Source organism: Gobius niger (genome assembly GCF_951799975.1).
Source record: "Gobius niger genome assembly, chromosome: 17".
Taxonomy (NCBI): domain Eukaryota; kingdom Metazoa; phylum Chordata; class Actinopteri; order Gobiiformes; family Gobiidae; genus Gobius; species Gobius niger.
Genome location: NC_136868.1, coordinates 13,224,586 through 13,245,331, shown reverse-complemented (window position 1 = coordinate 13,245,331; position 20,746 = coordinate 13,224,586). Strand labels below are relative to the sequence as shown.

At 38.2% G+C, this 20,746-nt stretch overlaps 5 protein-coding genes across 6 annotated transcripts; 2 read left to right on the top strand and 3 right to left on the bottom strand.

Annotated features, from left to right (window-relative positions):
* Positions 1 to 467: 467 nt before the first annotated feature.
* On the bottom strand, positions 468 to 2,497 carry pigx (phosphatidylinositol glycan anchor biosynthesis, class X). Its single transcript, XM_079574432.1, has 6 exons — positions 2,382 to 2,497; positions 2,128 to 2,206; positions 1,908 to 2,037; positions 1,605 to 1,821; positions 750 to 850; positions 468 to 669 (listed from the first exon to the last, which is right to left on the bottom strand). The coding sequence occupies exons 1-6, from the start codon at positions 2,467 to 2,469 to the stop codon at positions 532 to 534; spliced, it is 753 nt and encodes a 250-aa protein (XP_079430558.1). The 5' UTR covers positions 2,470 to 2,497; the 3' UTR covers positions 468 to 531.
* A 269-nt stretch (positions 2,498 to 2,766) lies between these two features.
* cep19 (centrosomal protein 19) lies at positions 2,767 to 3,647 on the top strand. The gene has a single exon (XM_079574658.1). It carries the CDS (start codon positions 2,871 to 2,873, stop codon positions 3,435 to 3,437), a length of 567 nt encoding a protein of 188 aa, XP_079430784.1. The 5' UTR covers positions 2,767 to 2,870; the 3' UTR covers positions 3,438 to 3,647.
* Positions 3,648 to 3,978: 331 nt separating this feature from the next.
* On the bottom strand, positions 3,979 to 6,308 carry ing5a (inhibitor of growth family, member 5a). 2 transcript variants are annotated; one of them, XM_079574657.1, is made up of 8 exons: positions 6,171 to 6,308; positions 5,463 to 5,534; positions 5,173 to 5,339; positions 4,988 to 5,099; positions 4,817 to 4,910; positions 4,610 to 4,745; positions 4,465 to 4,526; positions 3,979 to 4,364 (listed from the first exon to the last, which is right to left on the bottom strand). In XM_079574657.1, the coding sequence occupies exons 1-8, from the start codon at positions 6,205 to 6,207 to the stop codon at positions 4,325 to 4,327; spliced, it is 720 nt and encodes a 239-aa protein (XP_079430783.1). In that variant the 5' UTR covers positions 6,208 to 6,308; the 3' UTR covers positions 3,979 to 4,324. The 2 variants fall into 2 exon arrangements, with proteins under 2 accessions (XP_079430783.1, XP_079430782.1); XM_079574656.1 differs by having other exon boundaries at positions 4,007 to 4,364; positions 4,817 to 4,913.
* Positions 6,309 to 6,628: 320 nt separating this feature from the next.
* plekhb2 (pleckstrin homology domain containing, family B (evectins) member 2) lies at positions 6,629 to 10,758 on the top strand. Its single transcript, XM_079575078.1, has 8 exons — positions 6,629 to 6,837; positions 7,256 to 7,295; positions 7,373 to 7,525; positions 7,591 to 7,693; positions 7,786 to 7,825; positions 8,066 to 8,152; positions 8,359 to 8,467; positions 9,740 to 10,758. The coding sequence occupies exons 2-8, from the start codon at positions 7,259 to 7,261 to the stop codon at positions 9,880 to 9,882; spliced, it is 672 nt and encodes a 223-aa protein (XP_079431204.1). The 5' UTR covers positions 6,629 to 6,837; positions 7,256 to 7,258; the 3' UTR covers positions 9,883 to 10,758.
* A 102-nt stretch (positions 10,759 to 10,860) lies between these two features.
* LOC306976946 (vacuolar protein sorting-associated protein 4B-like) lies at positions 10,861 to 19,109 on the bottom strand. The gene is made up of 12 exons (XM_079575077.1): positions 18,901 to 19,109; positions 18,366 to 18,477; positions 18,133 to 18,277; positions 17,311 to 17,369; positions 17,090 to 17,209; positions 16,853 to 17,009; positions 16,189 to 16,337; positions 15,279 to 15,360; positions 14,877 to 15,096; positions 13,173 to 13,313; positions 11,444 to 12,579; positions 10,861 to 10,925 (listed from the first exon to the last, which is right to left on the bottom strand). Exons 1-11 carry the CDS (start codon positions 18,919 to 18,921, stop codon positions 12,478 to 12,480), a joined length of 1,308 nt encoding a protein of 435 aa, XP_079431203.1. The 5' UTR covers positions 18,922 to 19,109; the 3' UTR covers positions 10,861 to 10,925; positions 11,444 to 12,477.
* Positions 19,110 to 20,746: the final 1,637 nt, after the last annotated feature.

Genomic DNA, 20,746 nt, shown 5'->3' with positions numbered 1-20,746 from the left:
TTTGTCAATTTCCTGAGCCCAAATTCCTACTTGCTACATCATTCAGTAAATAAACTAATAAACAGAACAAATAATAATGAATAATAATAAAGAAACGTAGACTGTTTCATGTTACTGTCGATGGAGACCACACCATTGGAAAACAAATATACACAAAGGAAGAAATGTATTACAAAAAAAAAATCATACATACATTTATATAATAATATAAAAATATAGATTTTATTTTTTTTAAAAAGGTAGGTCAGTGTTCAGTGCTCTACAACAGCCATTTACAAGAGCTTCTGAAGATTCCTCTTGGGGCCCCCAATGATATTTTATTGTATTCAGTAGAAATTGTTTATGTTTTACAGCTTAACGTTACATATAAAAGAGTAATTACTGTGGGCTACACACTGATTCAAAGTGGTAATATTTAACAAACACATATAATAGCCTTTCAAACTCATATTTTTGTGTACTTTTTTTGGCTGACAAGCTGTGAGGGCCCCCTGTAGTTCCTGTGAGGCTCCCACTATGGTAAGTACTGTTTTACATAATCTGACGTCTCCATGCTGATATAGACAGTACTACACAGCAGATTACTGTGACAAGAAGAGTTCCTCCACTGACAGGAATGATCAGAGACGCATCCCCAACAGGAAACTGAAGAGTCACAGGGCCAGTCAGCTATGTGACATAATAGAAACATTTAATAAAGTGTCATTAAGAGAAGATGACAATGATAAATGAATTGATGTATAAAATACCTTTTGATAATGAACTTTAATCCACTGACATGTGCTTGAGTTGTTTGCAGTGCAAGGTGCATCCACAATAGTATAAGACTCCATTTTGTGGGAGTGTATACCTTTGAAAATAATTATAATTCAGACAATTATTATAACTTTTAGCAGCACAGGGTATATGGTATTTGCTAATGGCAAATCAATTTTTGACACATTTCTCATGTATTGAAGAGAGTATTAACAAATTACATAAATCTTACAACTTTCATTGATTCTTTCACCATAGTAACTACGTATATTTTTCTCATTTATTTTATTGGGGTCTGTTAAGGGTAGAGGCTGTACTAATAGACAAAAATCCTGATTTATTGGTTAATCCATGTTCCTACTCTCAACAAATTGTAATCTAAATAGCAATCAGTATTGAAAAACAAGATACTGGAAACAAATGGCCAAAAACTCAAAATGACTCTGCAGGTTTGCAATCCTTTAGAGATAGTGTTTATAAAGCCTTTGTATATTGAGAGAAGCCAGGTAAGGTGGCTTAGTTATCTGTTAGAAATCCTCCTCCTTGCTGGAGAGGTGTTCATCCCAGAGGGACTAGACTGGTCTGAAAATGCATCAGAGATTCCCACAATAACTGGAGGAAAGTGTCTGGCTTAAAGAAGTCGTCCCTGTCTCTGCAACCTAGTCCTTCCAGATTAATGGTGCAGGAAGACACTTTACTCTTTACTCAGTCATAAAAGCACAACTAACACTAATAGGATAAAAATCAAACCACCAAACCAACACAAATGAAACATTTGACAGTGTTAAAACTTAAAAACGTGTTGAATATTGAAATATTATTATATTTTCTAGAACATTGTTGCTTACAATTTTTAACAGGTCGCAGAAGAAGGTCTGGAGGATGTATTATGACAGTCTCAAAGGCATTCCCATTGAAGGAGGGCTTTTGATACCGTCCGTGGATAGGCATTGTCAGGTTTATTTGTTCTGCTGTCAATTCTTCAAGATGTGGATAAAGGTATGTGCGAAATCCTGAAGACTTGTGGGCAGGCATCTCAAGATCAATCGTTGAGTCTAGTAACATCTTTAGATAAAAGAAATATAGTGTCAATGTGGCCTTGCATTATTGCAGAGGTGGACAATAATAATTCTATCAAAACAGGTTATCACCTCCCAGTTTCTTTGTTCCCCTAATGATACAAGTTGATAAGGGTCAACATAGATGTCTTTTGGCCAGCTGTAAAATAGCAACAACTTTCCAAGAAACCCATTATTGAACTGAACAGTGGTCATCAATTCCCTGAAACAAAAGAAATGCAAAATATTTGTCTTATAATTAAATTTACAGAAATAATAATCAATACTATTTAGCGAATTTATACAGTATTACCTGTGGAAACCAGTCTTTTGTAACGTCAGAGATACATCAGAATTAACATGCTCCAAAAAGCTGCAGTCATTTGAGGCATCTGCAAAAGGAATACGAAACAAAGCCGATGGGGGAATGAAATAGAAAGACTCTAAGGTTTCTGGGTTATTTATTAAAGACTGAGACGCACTTTGGCAAAGTTATATTTATCAATGAAATCTTATAATAACAGTGGTGGAGCTGACACCAAATTTCAAGCAGGTTATAGATTTTACCGTGATTGTTTGTAGAGTGGGTCTCCGATAAACAAGCAAATATTGAGAACAGTAGTATATAGACCAACATCCTTTTAATGAGCAGCATGAGCTTACTTTGTTAGAACTACTTTGCCCATTAGCCCATCGTGTTTACGGAAACGCTTTTGAAGGACCCTTTAGGAGATTTGAGTATTGCCTGACCAGAAATATCGGTCAATAGTCAGTTCACACTCTCAGATTACAGCAAAAAAATATCTTACATACTTTTTTATATTAATTTAAAGATATACATGGAGAAAGCTAGGTCAATTATCAAATTAATACATATTTTAGTGTTACGCTAACAGGCTTTCTCCGCGGACAAATTCACATCGCCGATCACCTTGGCAACCCCGGACCCCTCGAATCGGTCGCTGGGTGAAAATGGTTTATCTCGCGGATTTCTAAAATGCTAATGTACCTTAATATATAACAGTCACAGATCTGGCATTGTAGGATTTATTGAAGATGACTTTCCAGGCAAAGCGCTGTGGGGTGAAATTTAATCCTCCATCCATAGTTTTAATATATGAAAACAAGGAGACCAACAAGCTACGACAGAGGGTCATACCAGTGCGGAACTTCTCAGAGTTTTCCGGCAAGTCAATGCAATTACTGTACACCAAAGACGTTTCCGTATCTCTTGGTTCTTGTAAAATACTTATTTGCCCTTTCTCCCAACCCGCAGACCACAGTATGGCGGCCGAGAGATTAAAGAATCATCCTCGCCACAGTGAATACCTCGAGAGTGTTTCCCTGAGTCAGCTGGAGAGACTGCACATCATCCTAAGGGACCACATGAAGGGACTCAGTTTGGAGCAAAGTCTCGCTTCTTTTCGGCTGGACCCCACGCAAGACCTCAACAAAGTTAATGAGGACGAACTGGCCCACAAGAAAGGCAAAATGGATCAACTCTTTGAGAAGAATAGAAAGAAAAAAGATGACCCTGACTTTGTTTACGATGTGGAAGTTGAGTTCTCAGCGAATCACCAGGAAAAATGTAGCTGGGATGAGGAGTCAGATGATGGATTTTAAAATAATTTAGTGCTCGAGCTTGTAGCTGTGCATAAGTAACACCAAATGACAAGATAAAATGATACGATTGATAGTGGAATAATATTTATTTGTTATAAAATACTGACTTTACAAAATACAAAGACTTTGGCTCCGCAATTCTGGCTTACACCTAAATTAAATGAAATATTCACAGCTGACTATGAAGCACATGCTAAAATTCTTTTAAATAAAAGTGTAATTTAAACTTTGTCAACCCACAAATATATCTTTGGAAAGCTGTTCACAAAATATTTTTGTATAGTATTATATAAAATATACTGTATCTATATATTTGAAGTGACATATTATGGCAAACCAGACAAAGCATAAAAACTACCTCCAGAATTTCATTCAAAGTGCTTATTGAACCCAGACAATTTACAACACTGTGCGACTGAACATTAGTACCACAATACATTCAAAAACATCGCATAGAAAATAAAATCATACGATTGAATTTATACACTTTTGAAAACAATTTACCAGTGTCAATTGCAGTCATTTATGCAGTGCTGATATATTCTATTAGGAGGTAGGTAAAAGGGAAAGAACAACTGTAACTTTCTTACCACCATAATTGATTTAGACATTTTTAGAAAGGGTAAATTCTCAGCAGGCTCTTGATTCCTTAAAAATAGTTATCCATAAAATTGTATTCAAGTTTCCTAAAGCCACAATCCAGAACTTTGTGCTACCTTTGTCTGCAGTCCAATTTAGAAATCTCACTGCCGACTTCGACCAACAGGAAATTATGGTTGCAAAAAGGATTTTAAATCTGGACTTAAAAGCAAAGCATTATGTATCATTTTAGTATCTGTAACTGAAATATACAAATCCATGTTGTATGCTACAAACAAATCTTAATCTTATTTCTTCTTTCTATCTTGAGTGCATCTTGGACAAAACCTGAAAAATTAAGATACTGTAAGTAAGACTGCAGACACAAATAGTAAATGTTGGGAACAGTAATAATGCCTATAAAAAATGTAAATGTATGTTTTCTCACCATTTTCCTTTGGGTTTTGTGGTTAGATCAACGCAGGCAAAGTGAAACCACTCAATCGGACACTAAAAACAAAAATAAGTGCGTTATAACCTACAACTGTGTTTTTTGATCAAATATAGAAAAGCAGAGTAAAAAAAAAACGTACATCTGGATTATCACATCCAATCATCTCTCCATATGACACCTGATGGCAAAGACAGTACGTGGGCTCATTCGGATCCACTGGCATGTCCAGGACGTCCGATGGTTGCATGGGCAGGAGAGCGTCACTCAGGTCTGGGCTAAAGATGTAATAGAAATTATGGTTATTTTTAGCTGTCACACAAAAGTTAAATACCAAAAATGTACTTACCTTTTCATCTTTTTCTTTTTTGGTGAATCTTCATCGGAGCCCTTTCTACCTCTTCCTCTAGAACCACGCTTTTCTCGCAGGCCCTTCGATTCTCCTTCTAGATTAAAAATACGCGATTAATGTCTTTCTTACATTTACTCTAAGTGAAATGGGAGAGTTGTCCAGCATTACTTTTCAAGCCTCTTCCTTCTGTGCTCTCATAGCCGCTCACTTCAAGTTTTTCCTTCAGCTCATTCTCAAATCTTGCTAGATCCGCATCTAATCTGCGGATGTGTTTGTCCACCTACAGAAAGAGAACGATTTGTTGCCGTTCGCTGATTAAATGTAGAATGCATGTAAAATGGAAGGAAACCTACCATTTCATACGTCTGCATTGCGAGCTGAACTTTGTCGTCACTAAACTCTTTGCATTTGCTGTAGGCATTTTGTATCTTCTGCAGGTGCTCCACTCGCTGCTCTGATACCAGATTCTTCACATTCAGAATATATTCTTCTGCCAGTTTATCAATCTCTGCTTTTTGTTCTAGGAAAAAAGAAAACAACTGTTGCAAATTATCCAATAACTTACTCTGCTCACAAATTCAATAAAAAATAAATTCATCAAATGTTCATTAACAAGTGCCAAAAAACCCTGTATGATGATTACCTTCTGTCCTGTTATCAAGGTCCCGCATTAATGTAAAGTTTCTCTGGAGTTCACAGGGTAGATTTTCAATGCCTAAAAATGGAAAAATACAATATGAAAAGCATCTATGAAATTCAATCATTGTGCAGATAATAAATATTACTATTAAACAACCAACTAGTGTTAATAGTTAAGCACCCCCATCTGTGACGCACAGCACTACACCCCGCCCAGGCGCGTAAACGCTATCAGCAAACGCGGACACCAACAGGTTGAAAATCAATAATGTAAATCAAGTAAGCATCGAGTCAGCATAAAAGAAACTACATCAAGCATATCTTACGTGCTCAGAATCAAGTCAAAACAACGTGACAGGGTCAATAAGACCTTCACGTTACATGTACTTTGCAAGTGACCTAAATATAAATACAGTATATTCGGCTTAAACACGCTAGAGTTGTAACTTTTGCCAAATTTCCAGCTTATTATATTTAAATAAATAGTACGCTTGAATTGAGACGTGTGGAGATGTGTTCAGAACAAAAAACAGCTCCTAACATGACATTTAAGGAGCTGTCTGCTTTAGTACCTGATAGCATGCTATTAGCATGAGTTGTAAACACACCCTTTCGCGCGATAAATCTACACAACTTTCAGACCAATTACTAGTAATATAACAGATAAAAGATTCGCCACAATTGTAAGTTTTAGATGTAAAAAGATACGTACTGTCAAGGTAATGCTCCAAATAAATTGCCGTCGCCATTTCAGATGTAGCTGCTGTGCTAATCCGGAGTTAGCTGTGAGTGGGGGGAGTTTGTTTTGTGACCCGGTGTTCACCGCCGCGGGATTCTCCCTGTCCCTTCACTGTGCACTGTTTTATCAGACCAGTGTCATATGTGATCTGTGAACTGTACACACACATGAACATATTATCTATCATGTTTTATATCAAATATTTAAATTTGCGTTGACGTATGCATGGCAAAACTTTATTGTTGCAGCTGATACTTCTTTAATGTCTACCCCTAATTTGGCGGAAACTAAACTGAAGGTTTACAAAAGTGACATTTGTTATCTCATTTTTTTTAAAGATTAAATTCTTACTCCAATTCAAATTCTTACTTCCATCCATAATAGTCAGCTGATGCGAATCGTCAGTGATCGTCACTCATAACAAACACCTCCTTCTCCCAAGACGGGCGGGGCTTAACCAGAAATTTCGATGAGTGAAAGATGCTAAAAGAGCCCTCTCTGTCCAGACATTTGTGGGTCTTATCAGTCCAAGCCAGGGGAAGCTTTGTCCAGTGTCCACTGATTTCATAAGCCTTTGCCAAGTGGCCTTCCGTCATTGCCGAGCTTGACAGTCTACGATACTGCGAAACGAATAAATAAGGCAAGTCTGTCTGTGAGCGCTGTGTTTGTGTACATGCAACATTAAAGTCTCTTGCGGACCTTTTATTACGGATTATATTTAATATCCCAATATATGGCTTGTTTTTATGCCTGTCGTCGCCTATACACTGTTCCACCGTTATAGTGTATGCTTGAAAGGCTGCAGACCTCTAGCTAGTATAACATAGATGGCCAGATTGTACCAGTTTAGCAGCAAACGACCCAAAAACAATAGCTTTTACGTCCTTAGACATTGTTCAAGCGTATTTTATTAATCCTTAAAAGCAAATGTATGTGTGGATAACAGTTAGCTGCGCCTTCAGGCCCATCTGTCAAAAGTCACGAGGTATTTGGGATCACGTGACAGGCCCTATTCTTCTTCCCAATGATAGTTTGTCTTTTATTGCTGATTTTCCTAGAAAATGGCTATGGTCAAGAGTGGATGGCTCCACAGACAAAGTAAGTAGTGAGTTCAATACATGTATGTTTATGTATACTTTAATTTGCAGAAATAAGTTGCACATTTTTGATTGTAGGTACAATTCTGCACCGCTGGAAGAAGAACTGGTTTGACCTGTATTCAGATGGACGTCTTGTGTTTTACAATGATCAGCTGAGACGTGACATGGAAGATGACATCCATATGAAGATTGACTGTATCAACATTCGCAGTTCTGTCGCTTGTCAAGGTACACACCAGGCAGGATTTAGAATGAGTATATAGAAGCCGAATTAAGCCTTTGTTTCTGTCCAGATATAAATCCACCTGAGGGAAAAATGCACGACTCTTTACTCCAGATTGTGTGCCGTGATGGACGAGTCATCAGCTTGTGTGCAGACAGTGCAGATGATGCTTTGTAAGGCACTGTTTTAAATCTGAAGTTCTTGGTTTGGCTACTACAGCCGTGAATCTGAGGCCTAAGTTATCTGTTGCGTTTTAAAACTGCAGGGCATGGACAATGGCGTTCCAGGATGCAAGGATCAATATGGTAAGATTTTCCATGAAGCGCTTTCTGTGATATTAAACTATTGGCTATACATAAGTTGTCAGCATATCAGTCAAGGCAGGAGAAATTTTCTTGTGGCCACCTGTTAAAAGTTTGGGCACCTTAAATTTCTCTTGATAGGAGCGTTTTGACTTTTGTGTACTTCTAAATACTTAAAAATCTCATAACCCCTGTGTTGTTTATCTAATTATTATTTTATTAAAAGTTTGCTTTATTTTCCAGGTTGTTGCAGCTCCTCAAATTGGTTTTGTGCCAGAAACCATGGCCTCCGCTCCACCTCCCTATTCTGAATATGCACCAAGTCCCCCGGTAAATAACCTCCGGATGATTATACTGTACTTGTTTTATTTCCTGAGTTGCTTTCAAAAGTTGCAATTTGTCTTGTTCACTTTTGAGTGTAATAAATACATTCTTACATTTGCCGACAGCATTTGCTACTTTGATATAATTTATAGTAATGTAGTTTTTAGTCTACAAAATGATAGTAATTGTGTTTATGTCATCAATTTCAACAGGTTTATGTCCCTGGACCATATGGAGACTACACTGCTGCTCCGCCTACACAGATTGTATACTCTGCCGATGGAGAGCCATACGCTGTCACCTACCCTTATCAGTATCAAGGTATGAGTGACTTTGACATATTGACTATGGCATAAAGCAGGGGCAGCCAGCATATATCTTCTGCTCCATAGAAAGACGCAGACATTTGCAACAAGCCAACTGACTGTGTTAACTGACTGCTCTTCGATTTATATAGTGCTCCGTTACCACCTGGTCAACTATAATAGAGAATGTATAACAATATGAATGCAAAGTAGAACACTGTAAAATTTCCTGGCCCTACAGACAACCTCTTTTTATGTTTGATGTGCAATGCTATTTGTGCTTGATATGTACATTCAATATATGTTTGAATACACATGTAATTAGTACTTATTGTGTGGTGGTATTCAGGCTTTAATTGTTGCTCCCGAGTGGTGCTAAGATAAAAGATGCCTTTTTTTTTTTTACATTCAGCTTTAAACCGCTTTAAAGTCTTCACAGTGTGTTCTGTCCTGGTTTAGGGAAACAACAACAACAACAAATTGCCTTAAGTTACATGGGACGACACAAACACAACTTTCATATTCCTCTTGAATTCAATCAGTGAGTTTTAACTACTGGAGTCTGCACTAGCACTATTTAACACAAACCTGTTCTCCTTGGCATTTAACTAGTATGAAGTATTGACTTTTACTGTTAACAACGTGTTTTTGAGGCTCTGTTTTGGATTTTTCCTATTGTGTTTTATATATTGTCTCACACATTTTGGCCAGCCTTGTTGTTTTTAATAGTGCTTTATGATTAAACTGGTTTGGACCAGATTGGACTTGATTTGGGAAAGGTGCTCGGATTGTGGGAGTAGGAGAGAATCCCCTTCTGTTCCTTTTCCAAACTGATTTTTGCCATAGGACTTGGCAACCCTGGGAGGGGATCACTCTGCTTTCTAATTACATACAGTATACATACAATTCCTCCATGAACCCAGACAAAGACATTTCAACATAAACATCTTTTATATCATGTATAATTTTTATTTTTGTATAATGAATGTTGAAAATTGAAATTGCAATTACCAGTAAACCAGTATTATCCTGGGACACAAATTGGCCATTTTTTAAGAAATATTATAAAAAAAACTCTTACGTTGCAGAAACTTTAAAGACTTTGGAGCCAGGGCAAGGCAAAACCACTTTTCGAACAGTTTAGCTACTTGTTTTTTCATAATCTTATCATTTATTTGGGTCTGTTTTAGTCAATTGTAGCCCAAAGGCCAGATATGTTCTTTGAGTTGCACTAGTTTGTAATTTAATGAAGCCAGAATAACACAGTACCTCTTGTCTTCTGGTCCAGGTGGATACGTGGCTCCCAGTGCTGGAGTGAACCACGTCATCATTCGAGAGCAGCGGCGGGACAACGGCACAGACATGGCTTTTGGGATGCTGACAGGGGCCGCTACGGGTCTGGCCCTCGGGTCTCTGTTCTCTGTGTTTTAATGCGGATTAATGATGCATGGTACTTACAGTTAAGCCTGAAATCTATTCCTATAATAAACAACAACTTCAGTCACCACTCAAATCAATCAGCTAATGCGGTAAAGGAATAATTGGCATGAGTAAATCAGCATATTGAAGTGTCTGACCAGAGTCCAGACCTGAACCACAATTACCACTTTGAAAGCAAGCTAAGAAGTAAGAATGAAACTAAAATTGGGTAAGTTTACGTTTAACTGTATTTTGTAGCATATTGTACTTTCTATTGTGGCTTTTTCTGTGCCATGAGGAAGAGTGACTGTTCAGCTATTCACACTTAGCGGCCACATTTATTCGGTGCATCTTTCACTTACCTGCTCTGTGGATGGATAGTCTCTCAAGAACTTCCAATTCTACCACTTCTGAAGCACATAGAGAATCAAAACTCTCAAACCCCTTATACAGATAAATATCAACTAAAGGGAAACCAAGGAAAAGGGAGAGTTCTTTCTGGATGAAGTTGTCCTTCTGTCAGGTGGAGCTGGCACGGATCAAGGCTGCAGTATTCTTCCTGATCGCAGCAACTAAGAGGCGATGTGATGGGTGCAGCCTTTTCCCTGATGGCACGACTGAAGATGCTCAAAGTCAAATAAATCTCCTTCATTGGGTTAGGTCAGTAAGTCTTCGAGTGGCCTAAGCTGATTTCTTGACACCGATTGATTTACATATTTGCTTTTAGTAGCATCTGAATAGGTGTACCTAATAATGTGGCCTGTGAGTGTAGGTGTATCTTAAGCTTAAAGCATGATTGTAAATGGACAGGTACCTTTCTTCCTGTTTGTCCTTACGCTCCTTGCACTTATGCTATATATGGTCCATTCCTAAATCCTAACCCCTTTTGCCTTCTATGAATGTTATCAACCAAAAGGTGAATATTTATGCACTTTAATGGAAACTTAAATGACTGACTAGCAGCCTTTGTTTATAGCATCTGTTTATTTTTTTCTTTGGTTTTAGTTTGTTCTCTTTATTGGTACAGGTAGGTTGTTTTATATCACTCCATTGTGCTTCGCGTCAGTGTTAATTTCGTCGACTAAAATATTTAGTCTTAATTTTAGTCAAAGTGTTATTTTTGACGACTAAAATTGTACTAAAACTAAATTAAAAGTTTTTCATGAGACTAAAACTATGACTAAAATGTCCAGATATTTTAGTCGACTAAAATAAGACTAAATAAAAATGAAAAGGAGAGACTAAAATCATCCAAACTTCTATTGACCGTCTGAAAGAGCCTCATATCATGTAAATTCTCTGCCAAAGGATCAGCTCTGAGCTTTGTTCATGTGGAGCAGCTCCATGAAGCAGAGGAACAAGATTAAATATGATTATAATGAATATTATCAATGCAAAGTCGACTAAATTCGTCTTAAATTTAGTCGACTAAATTTACTTGCAATTTTAGTCGACTAAAACTAGACTAAAATTGAAGATATTTTTTTGACTAAAACTAGACTAAAATCGAATTACATTTTCGTCAAAAGACTAAGATTAAAACTAAATTAAAATATGTTGTCAAAATTAACACTGCTTCGCTTTCTAGTGATGTGTTGTCTATATAAGCTTAAATATATAGCACTTTCTCAGGTTATTTGTGGCGGTAGTGGGCTTCAGTAATAATGGCCACAAATATATAGCAATAAATTAGCTTTCTTTTTGAAGTTCTATGGACCAGCTTGATAGAATAGATCACCTATATCCATTAGTAATTCATTATGTTACATTTACTTTCAGGTGGGACCCGGTACCTTTTTATGGTTCATTCATTTCCACTTTTGGCAGCTGCTGTTACTCTGTTTTTGTTTTACATTTCAATCGAACCACGGCACAAAATAATGTTGTCTTTGTCACTGCCTTGAAGATGAAAACATTTTGTTTGCTCAACATACTTTAAAAACAGTTAAGACATGTCACAGTTATCTTCCTGTAAAATGTTACCTTTATTATTAACAGATTAAAGGACTCCAGGTAATTACTTCCAGATTATGCATCTTAATGATGTCATTTTGTACATCTTGAATGTACAGTAAATATTGTCATAATGTACTTAATCGACTCGAAATATATTTCAAACATTTATTTATTAACCAAAAAGTATTTATTAATAAATCAATCATTTCATCCCAATGCAACAATGTTTGTTTGTTTATTTAACCCCTGAATCCAGTGTTCACAAAACATGTCGAATACAACACAAAATCATCAGAATTTGACATTGACAAGCTCTCCAAACAAAGGTTTAACATCTTAATAGTGCAAACAATAACTGAATTATTACAGTAACAGACCCCCATAGACTAAAATGTTTAAAATGCATAGATATGACATGAGCAAATGGTCTCTCAACAGCGACAACTTCAGCATAAAAAGTAAAGCATTTATAAAGAGGTAATGAGTGTTTGTATTGTTAAAAGTGCTTTTACCCGGATCATCAATTTGGAGTTGCAAATCAAAACAGAGATAGACATTATTTTAAACATGTGTAAACATAGTATTTTGAAGGGAGTACGTAATTAGAAATCTCAAATTTGCTCATTTATCAGTTGTGTCGGAAACTCCAGTTTAGCCTTCTTGACCAAAATCATCAGTGAACTTCTGCAGTTTCTCCAGGTCGTCTTCATTCACAGTCGGTTTTGTGTTTGATAAAGACTTCAGCATGTCAGGCTGCAATAGATAATGTATATAGTAATAGCACAACGTCATATACATAGTAGTAGTTTAAGGAATAGGCCACCGTTTTTGCATACTGGGATATGTTCTTACCTGAGCTTAGACGAGTTGATGTGTAACTGTCTGGTTTTGTGTGTGTGCTCAGTCACGCAAAAAGACCAAAGACGACGTTATCATTTAGCCTCTCCCAGCATATTCCTATAGTTCCAAACTGGGGTGAAGTTGGAAGCTGTGCCTCACAATATATACCCCTTATTATCAGCTTAGAAAATCGACATTGTGTAACGGGAAAATCAAGTAGTAGCTTCTAACTTCGACCAGACAGGTACGCATCAACTCGTCTAAGCTCAGGTAAGAACATATCTCAGTAAACAACAACGGTGGTCTATTCCTTAAACTACTACTATTCCTTTAAAGGACATGAAGGTAGTTGATATTAGAGAGGAATAAGTAGAACACAGAATAGACAAAGACAGGTGGTTTCAAAATGGGGGTTAAAAAGGAGATGACAGAAAAGTCTTAAAGCCGTGTTTCAAAAGTTGGAGAAATGGTTAAAGTGTTAAAAGTGTTAAAAGTGTTGACGTTACCGTAGAAACCACAGGCTCCAGCAGCTTGTCCCCGGGCACGTCAACCCAGGTCATGGCGATGGCGTTAGGGTCTCCGGGAGAACACGGGGTCAGGAGGTCATCCACCACGACATCGGGGTTATTAAAGGTTTTGCCCCGAACCTGTTCAGAGCGGAGCTGTGTTAGGACTGTACTGTCAAAATTATGTACTGACCTGAGCTTTGATTAATCCTTGTTGCTTATTTATGTTACTAGCTGAGACCCCGCTAGTCTCCACATTTGATATTCTGAGATTGTGAGTGATTACAAAGAAATGTCCAACCCGTCACACAGTTCAGCTGTAGACCAGTGGTTCCCAACCCATTCCAAAAACTATGGCCACTACAAATGTGTAAAAGAATGAAGGCAAAAATTGTTTTCAAACAAACTGCAATTGGAGTGTTTGATGCACCCGTACTCCTTTCTTATAAACTACAACGACAATATTTTCGCTAAACTCGGGGAACAGGATTCAAGAGACAGTGGAATAATGATGGATAAATATTAGGGGTTCAGCTCTAACAGTTTAGTTCACGGTGCAGGACCCGTGGTTTGGAGCATCACGGTAGTGTACAATAAAAAAAGTAATAAGTTGGCTTTGAACTGGAATAGCCTAATGATCGTTGTTAGACAGTATTTATAACCTTACAATAAAATTGGCAATGCGTTCAAAGCTGCTTTAGAATAAAATGTACCTCTGGGCTCACAATACGTGAAAGCAAAATAGAAAACAAATGGTACAGCAGCAAAGTAAAAAAAAAAGAAAAAAAACTACGCAGTGCAGGCCATGCGCTCGTTAAGTGGTAGTTTCATTTTCGCTTTTACTCACACGGAGGATAAATCAGTCGGAGCAGCGCGTTTGATTAGAGGCTCGTATTTGAGCAGGTTTTGGGCACGCACGCACACGCACACACATACACACACATCGCCCTGTTTGGATGCGCACGCGCACACATACACACGTACGCACACATCGCCCTGTTTGGATGCGCGCGCACACATACATACACACACGCACGAACACACACACACGCGTGCACAAACACATCGCCCTGTTTGGATGCGCGCACACGCACGGCAGTCAGATCTCGTGCACTCGCGTTTTTTGTGACAGCAGCACCGCGGTCCATATGGACCCGTTGCCAATGCCCGCGGCCGGTGGGACCGTCACGTGGGGGCCAGCCGCGGATGTAATAATAATAATAAGAGTAATAATGCATTATAGCGCTTTTCCAGACGCTCAAAGTCGCCTAACAATTTGGTGCATTATTCATGGACAGGCAACCAGTCTGCGCACATCAGCCCCCAACACCAACCATGCACACACTCGGTACTGTCGCCAGGCTTCCTGGTGTTCCCAAACGGTCTCCCATCCCAGTCCTAACCAGGCCCTTCCCTGCTTAGCTTCCGAGGAACGGTCTCCCATCCCAGGTCTAACCAGGCACTTCCCTGCTTAGCTTCAAAGTCGGTATGGGAAATAAACATGGCGGCGGCCATTGAGATTGCGTTTTCTATAATAGATTTTAAAGGGGACTTGTCATGCTTCATCAACAGTTTAAAGTTTTAACCATGTTATTACCTTCCCTTGTCTGAAACATACCTACAGCAGTATTATACTTCATTCACACATTTTTGAGTCATTATGCTCAGAACCAACAAGCTCTGTGTCACGCTATTGAAGCTTACCCTTTTAAAATGCGTTGCAGTCTGGACCTTCCTGACCGGCTGCATGAGTGCATCTCTCACGATGACGCTGATGTCTGCCCCAGAGTAGCCCTCCGTCTTTTTGCCCAAAGTCACAAAGTCCTCGTCGGCCAAACTGTTGGGGGTGGAGCCCAGGTGCAGCTTGAACATGAAGGAGCGAGCGTGTTCCTCCGGCAGAGGGATGTAGATACGCTTTTCAAACCTACCAGCCCAAAAACATGTTGGTTACGAAAAGAATAAGGAAGAGTTTTGGATAGCACTCTTTCGCCAGACATGCTTTTCTAAAAGACTCACGACCACTCTCCATTCACCTAAGTTGCCTATAATATCCACATGGTCTTCTCTGCATTGACTAGATGGTATGGTCTATCTTAATTCACAAACCTTCTTCTGATGGCAGAGTCCAGTGTCCAGGGGATATTTGTGGCTCCCAAAACTAAGACTCCATCATTGTTGTTTCCAACGCCTGAAAGGAAAGAAAACACCAACCAGTAATTAAACAGTGTGTTAACGAAACACGCTCTAGTTTTTCATCCAAAAATGATGTTATGTAGATTGATATTTACGGTATATCAACAAATCTTTTTATATTTGCCAAAATAAACTTTTTTTCCATGATCTCACACGTCACATACTGTATCATAAGTTGGTCCAACACACATGCAACAACAAGCAATCCCATGAAATCATTATACAAACAAGCGCTTAAAACATTGGACAAAAAACCTACAGACATCACCATTGTAAGAATTTACAGAAATATAAGTTACTAAGTTGGGACTGTCTTATAAAATTAAAAAAAACATCTGTTTAATTTATAGAATCTGGCTCTGCTCCCTCTTCACTGAGCGAGTAACCCGAGGGGCAGTGAGGGAAGACTGCATCCTCCCCCTCAGAAAAACTGCATTGGGCCAGGCAGTCTTTTCTTATAAAGAAAAGACTGCCTGTGGAGACACAGACTTGTGAGCACTAGTTATATTGAAAATGTATACTTGGCTCATTTTATGTACTATGTATGTATGTAACTATATTGTGTTTTGTAAATTAGTGTGTGACTTTAATTCTGTCTTTCTTAGGCTGGCTTTGACATCTGCCAAAGGGACTATCCATGAAAATTAGCTTTCTCTGCTAACTCGGGCATATTTACATTTTAAAATGTTGATTAATGTGCACTGTCTCTTTTCAAATAAATAAATAAATTAAAATAAATAAAATATTTTAATGACTGCACTTTGTAACTTTATAGCGCTCTCTTACCACTAATACTTATGTGAATGAAAGCACAGACTCGTACCCTGCATCTGGACAAGAAACTCGGTCTTGATCCTCCGAGCAGCTTCGCTCTCGTTCTCGCTCCTGGAGCCGCAGAGGGAATCGATCTCATCAATGAAGATTATAGAGGGTTTGTGTTCACGGGCCAAAGAGAACAGGTTCTTCACCAGCCTGGTATGAGACAAATGCAACCAGATTGTATGTACAGTGCCTATAGTTTGTTTGACATATGTTAATACGATTGTTGTAAATTCTCTAATACAGTTTACTAGGTGGGAGGAGTCTATGGTTGCTAAGTAACGGAGCACCATATATACAGTTGAGCTGTCAGTTAGCTTCAGTTGGGCAGCCACAATTGTCTGCGCCTGTGTGTGAGGTGTTTGAGAGTTAACTCATGTTATTTAGTATAGTTTCACGTAATAATTTAAGAAATGTGATTTAGGTGTTGAGTTATGTGTGTAGCTAAGTTACTCGTAGTAATAGTTGTCCCCATGTAATTTCAGATACCAGATGTTTGTAACCTCATTAGACCTTTGTGACAAATTGAACATCAGTAAATCTATGAAACTGCCCTTTGTGTCCGATTTCAATATGTTGAGTGGATGAAGAATTCTAAAATCATCATACAGTCCTACAATCCCCAACATTGGTCCGGATACAATCCTGAATAACGACAATGATTTTACTTTTCGCTCTCGCCCAACCACTTGGAGACCAGGTCAGAGGAGGAGATGGAGAAGAAGGTGGAGTTGTTGGCTTCTGTGGCCACAGCTTTGGCCAGATAGGACTTCCCTGTTCCTGGAGGCCCGAACAAGAGGATCCCCCGCCATGGAGTACGCTTTCCTACACAGTCAGAGGTTATCCTACACATTACATGCACAAACCAAATATGAACACCCAAATCCTTCAGTTTTTATTAACACCTGTGAAAAGATGGGGGAATTTGATTGGTAAAATGACCGCCTCTTTTAACGCTTCTTTGGCTCCCTCCAGACCAGCCACATCATCCCATTTAACATTGGGCTTTTCCATCACAATGGCGCCTTGAATGCAAAAGTGATATCAAGTCACATAACATATATTTTGCTTCAAGGTTAGGGTTTATTAATTTCTGGTGTTTACTGTATGCAAACATGGCATTTACCAGAGAGTTGGTTTTTAAACTTCTTTTTCTCAGAGTCGTCTTTATCATCATCACTTTCACTTCTAATGAGAAAAAAAATAAACAATAAACAACAATGTAATCAAGTAAACAAGACATTCAACTCTTACCTCGTAACCCCCACCTTAATGGAGTGCATTTTTAGTTAAGCTTTACTCAGATCCATAAGGTCACAGCCTATAGGCCAGTGTAACGCCTCATTTGAAAGCTAAGACCTACAAAACAAATGGATCTCATCCAAATGGATCTTTTTACTCGCGTTGTTGCTGCATTTGTGTCACATTTTGTCACTTCTTTGTTGTTGTTTTTTTTGTTGCCCTTTTGTGGCTTTTTGTTGCATTTTCGTCACACATTTTTGTCTCATTTTTGTCGCTATTTTGACACTATTTTCAAGAAGATTTTGAATTTGGGTAAAGCCAAACAGGAGAAATTGTGCTCGGTTCATGTGGGTGTTAAGAGATTACCCAGGTGTTATTGGACTCTACTCAGATCACTCAGATTTTAATCAAGATTTATCACCTTCCATGCGCATTTAATATCTTTATATCGCTTTGGAGAGGAAACTAAAGCCACCAGATGTTCGGAAAGCCAGCCTACACCTTTGCATACACCTTTTAATGTTGCAAAGAGGAAGAAGTAGAGTTGGTTGTTTTTTTCCTCAGTTACTTATCATACATGTGCGACAATACAAACACAGTGGGATCTGTTCCATCAAGAGTACCTCATCTCTTTTTAAATGATTATGTTCTTCGTTGTTTCGTTGTTTATAGCTAAGCCCGAGAATACCCAAAAATGAATTCTCACCCCCTATTGTCTGACTCTTTGACTGGTTTGGCAGGAGGCGCGGACTCCTTCTTGCTTATATACTCCTTCAGCTTCTCCGCTCGCTCCAGGTACTCAGCGCACTTCTGTCGGACGCTCTGTTTCGCTCTGTCCCCGTGCGCCTCATCTGGACAGGAAAGAGGTTAAAACAAAACAGAAAGGTTGAAAACACATATTGTAAATCTACAAGACCGATTTGAAATTCGACCTCATACATTTTATAACATGTAGAAAGTACTGTATTGCAGATTCATAGCATCTGAGAGCCTCTTCATAATTTTTGGCTTTGTCCTCCGCAGATGCTTTGTTGGCGAGATCAATAGCTTTCTGAAAAAGCACAACACAAAGAAGAATCCAGATATTTGCAATGTAGGATATGACCATGTTAAATAGCAAGATTATGAAAACCATGATATGAATAATTGAAATATAAAATCAGTGTAGCTTTTGGTAACTCACTAACCAGCACAGATGGGCCAACATATCAAAATGCACCCATTATTTGTAACTTAAATCAAGCAATATCTCAAACTCATAATTTTCCATCAGTCAGCGTGACGTAACACGTTACCACACCTACAATAACAATGGAATGGATGTAGCCTCACGATAATGCGTAATTTTAAACAATAAGGCGTGATCATTTCATGAAAGTTGTTCACCAAATGCTGGACTTCTTTATGTAAAACAGCAGTATAGTTTGTCACGCTACCGAGCACTTTCTTCTGAACAAGTAGTTTCTGTACTCACCTGTAGATTGCCTCCTCCCATTGCGCGTTACCTTAAAAATCCAAGTACTGAAATAAAACTGTTTCGCTGTGAAGTAAACCGTACACGTACTGCCTGTTTGTCCTGTTTGTCCTTCTCTCACTATGTAGTTTTACATTTCAAAACAGTAAAACTTGAGAAGGCTTGTCTCTTCCGCACTGGCGAAAACTTTAGTGACTTCCGCTATGGTCACGTGATCGAGTGTCATCTTTGACAGGTGCTCAGCCCAGGTTTCCATTTACATAATAAGAGCCAGAGAGAAAGAGAGGGAGGGTTAGAGCTATTATTAGCTGTCTGAAGTATGGCAACAAATAAAAACGGTCTATTATTGTAAGATTATCCTATGAATATTGTTATTTTTTTATATAGTGATGCCGATTATGGACATTGACAGGTTTTCTCATTGATTGACTGCGGAAGAATTCCGCAGTCAATTATTGGTTTTCATGTTCTTTATTATTATTCCTCTTCCATCTTTTTCCCGATTTTCTAGAGCTTTCAGCACCTTCATGCTTTGTGCAATTTATGCAAGTTATGCATCAAAACGTTCCGCATGTTGAGGAGAAGGGTGCTATTACTTTTGGGACTTATGCAATTTACAGTTTTTCCGCAATCGGCCAAAATGTCGGAGATTTTTCCCATTGACTTATAATGGGGCTGCCGCAAATCCATGCTTTTCTGCACTTTTTTCTGCATTTTCTGCTACTTCTGCACTTTGTGCATGTTCAGCTTCTGCAACTTGTGGGTTTTGAGAAAAAATTGTCCTTCTGCAGTTTTCCAGTTTTTTTATACGAGAGTTTGAAATTTTTGCATTGGTGTGTATGTGGGAATCCAGCCAATCGGGAGACTCCAGGACTTTCAACCATTTGTGCAGCTTCTGCCAATCAAGCACTGAGGCCATTTCAACAGTTTGACCAGTTTATGGGATATAAAAGTTTATGCAACATTAATAATTTATGCAAAGTAACCACTTTATGGGATTTAACCAATTAATGCATATTAAAGTGTTTATGCAACTTAAGAGTTTATGCCATTTAGGATTTATAATTTTAAAGAGTTTATGCAATTTACATAATTTATGAAAATTAACCCATTCATGCATTTTACCACTTTATGCAGTTTATACAGTTTATGCAACATGACATTTTATGCATTTTACCAGTTTATGCAAATTAGATTATGCAAATTGAAGAGTTTATGCAATTTCTGCATTCGCTTCCCGCATTTCCGCAGTCAATCGCATTGTACATGAGTGAAAGAAAGAGAAGAGGAAAGAAAAAGAAGTTATGAATATATGGGTATAATATAATGGTGAATAGTCTCATAAATAGCGCTTTCTACATTAGGCACTCAAAGCACTTGTATGTATGGTTCCACTGGAAATCCTACCCCTTTGTATGTGATGTCCATGTCCCAATATTCAGAAAGGCTGTAATAGCGTTAATACCATTCTAGTGGAAATATTGGCTTAACTTGATAAATTCACTTTACACAAATACACTATACACTGTGAACACAAACCTAGGACACCAACACAGAGGCACCGTCACCTGTGCTTTGGCTGTCAGTTTTTTATTACATTTATTATAAAAGCGAAATAAAATTGTCCAAATACTGTATATTACAACACTTGCAGTAAACGCTATAAATTAATATAGCACAGCAAAGAGGAGATGACACCAAAGCAGTGCAACTTGGTTAAAAAAAAATGAATACCAAAATTCTGTCTCAAGAAATTAGGACATTAGGCTATTTTGCAGGCCCGTATAGGAGGTCCCTCAAAGGGAGGGGTGCAAAAGGGTGCACCGCCATTCAATGAGTATCTCTC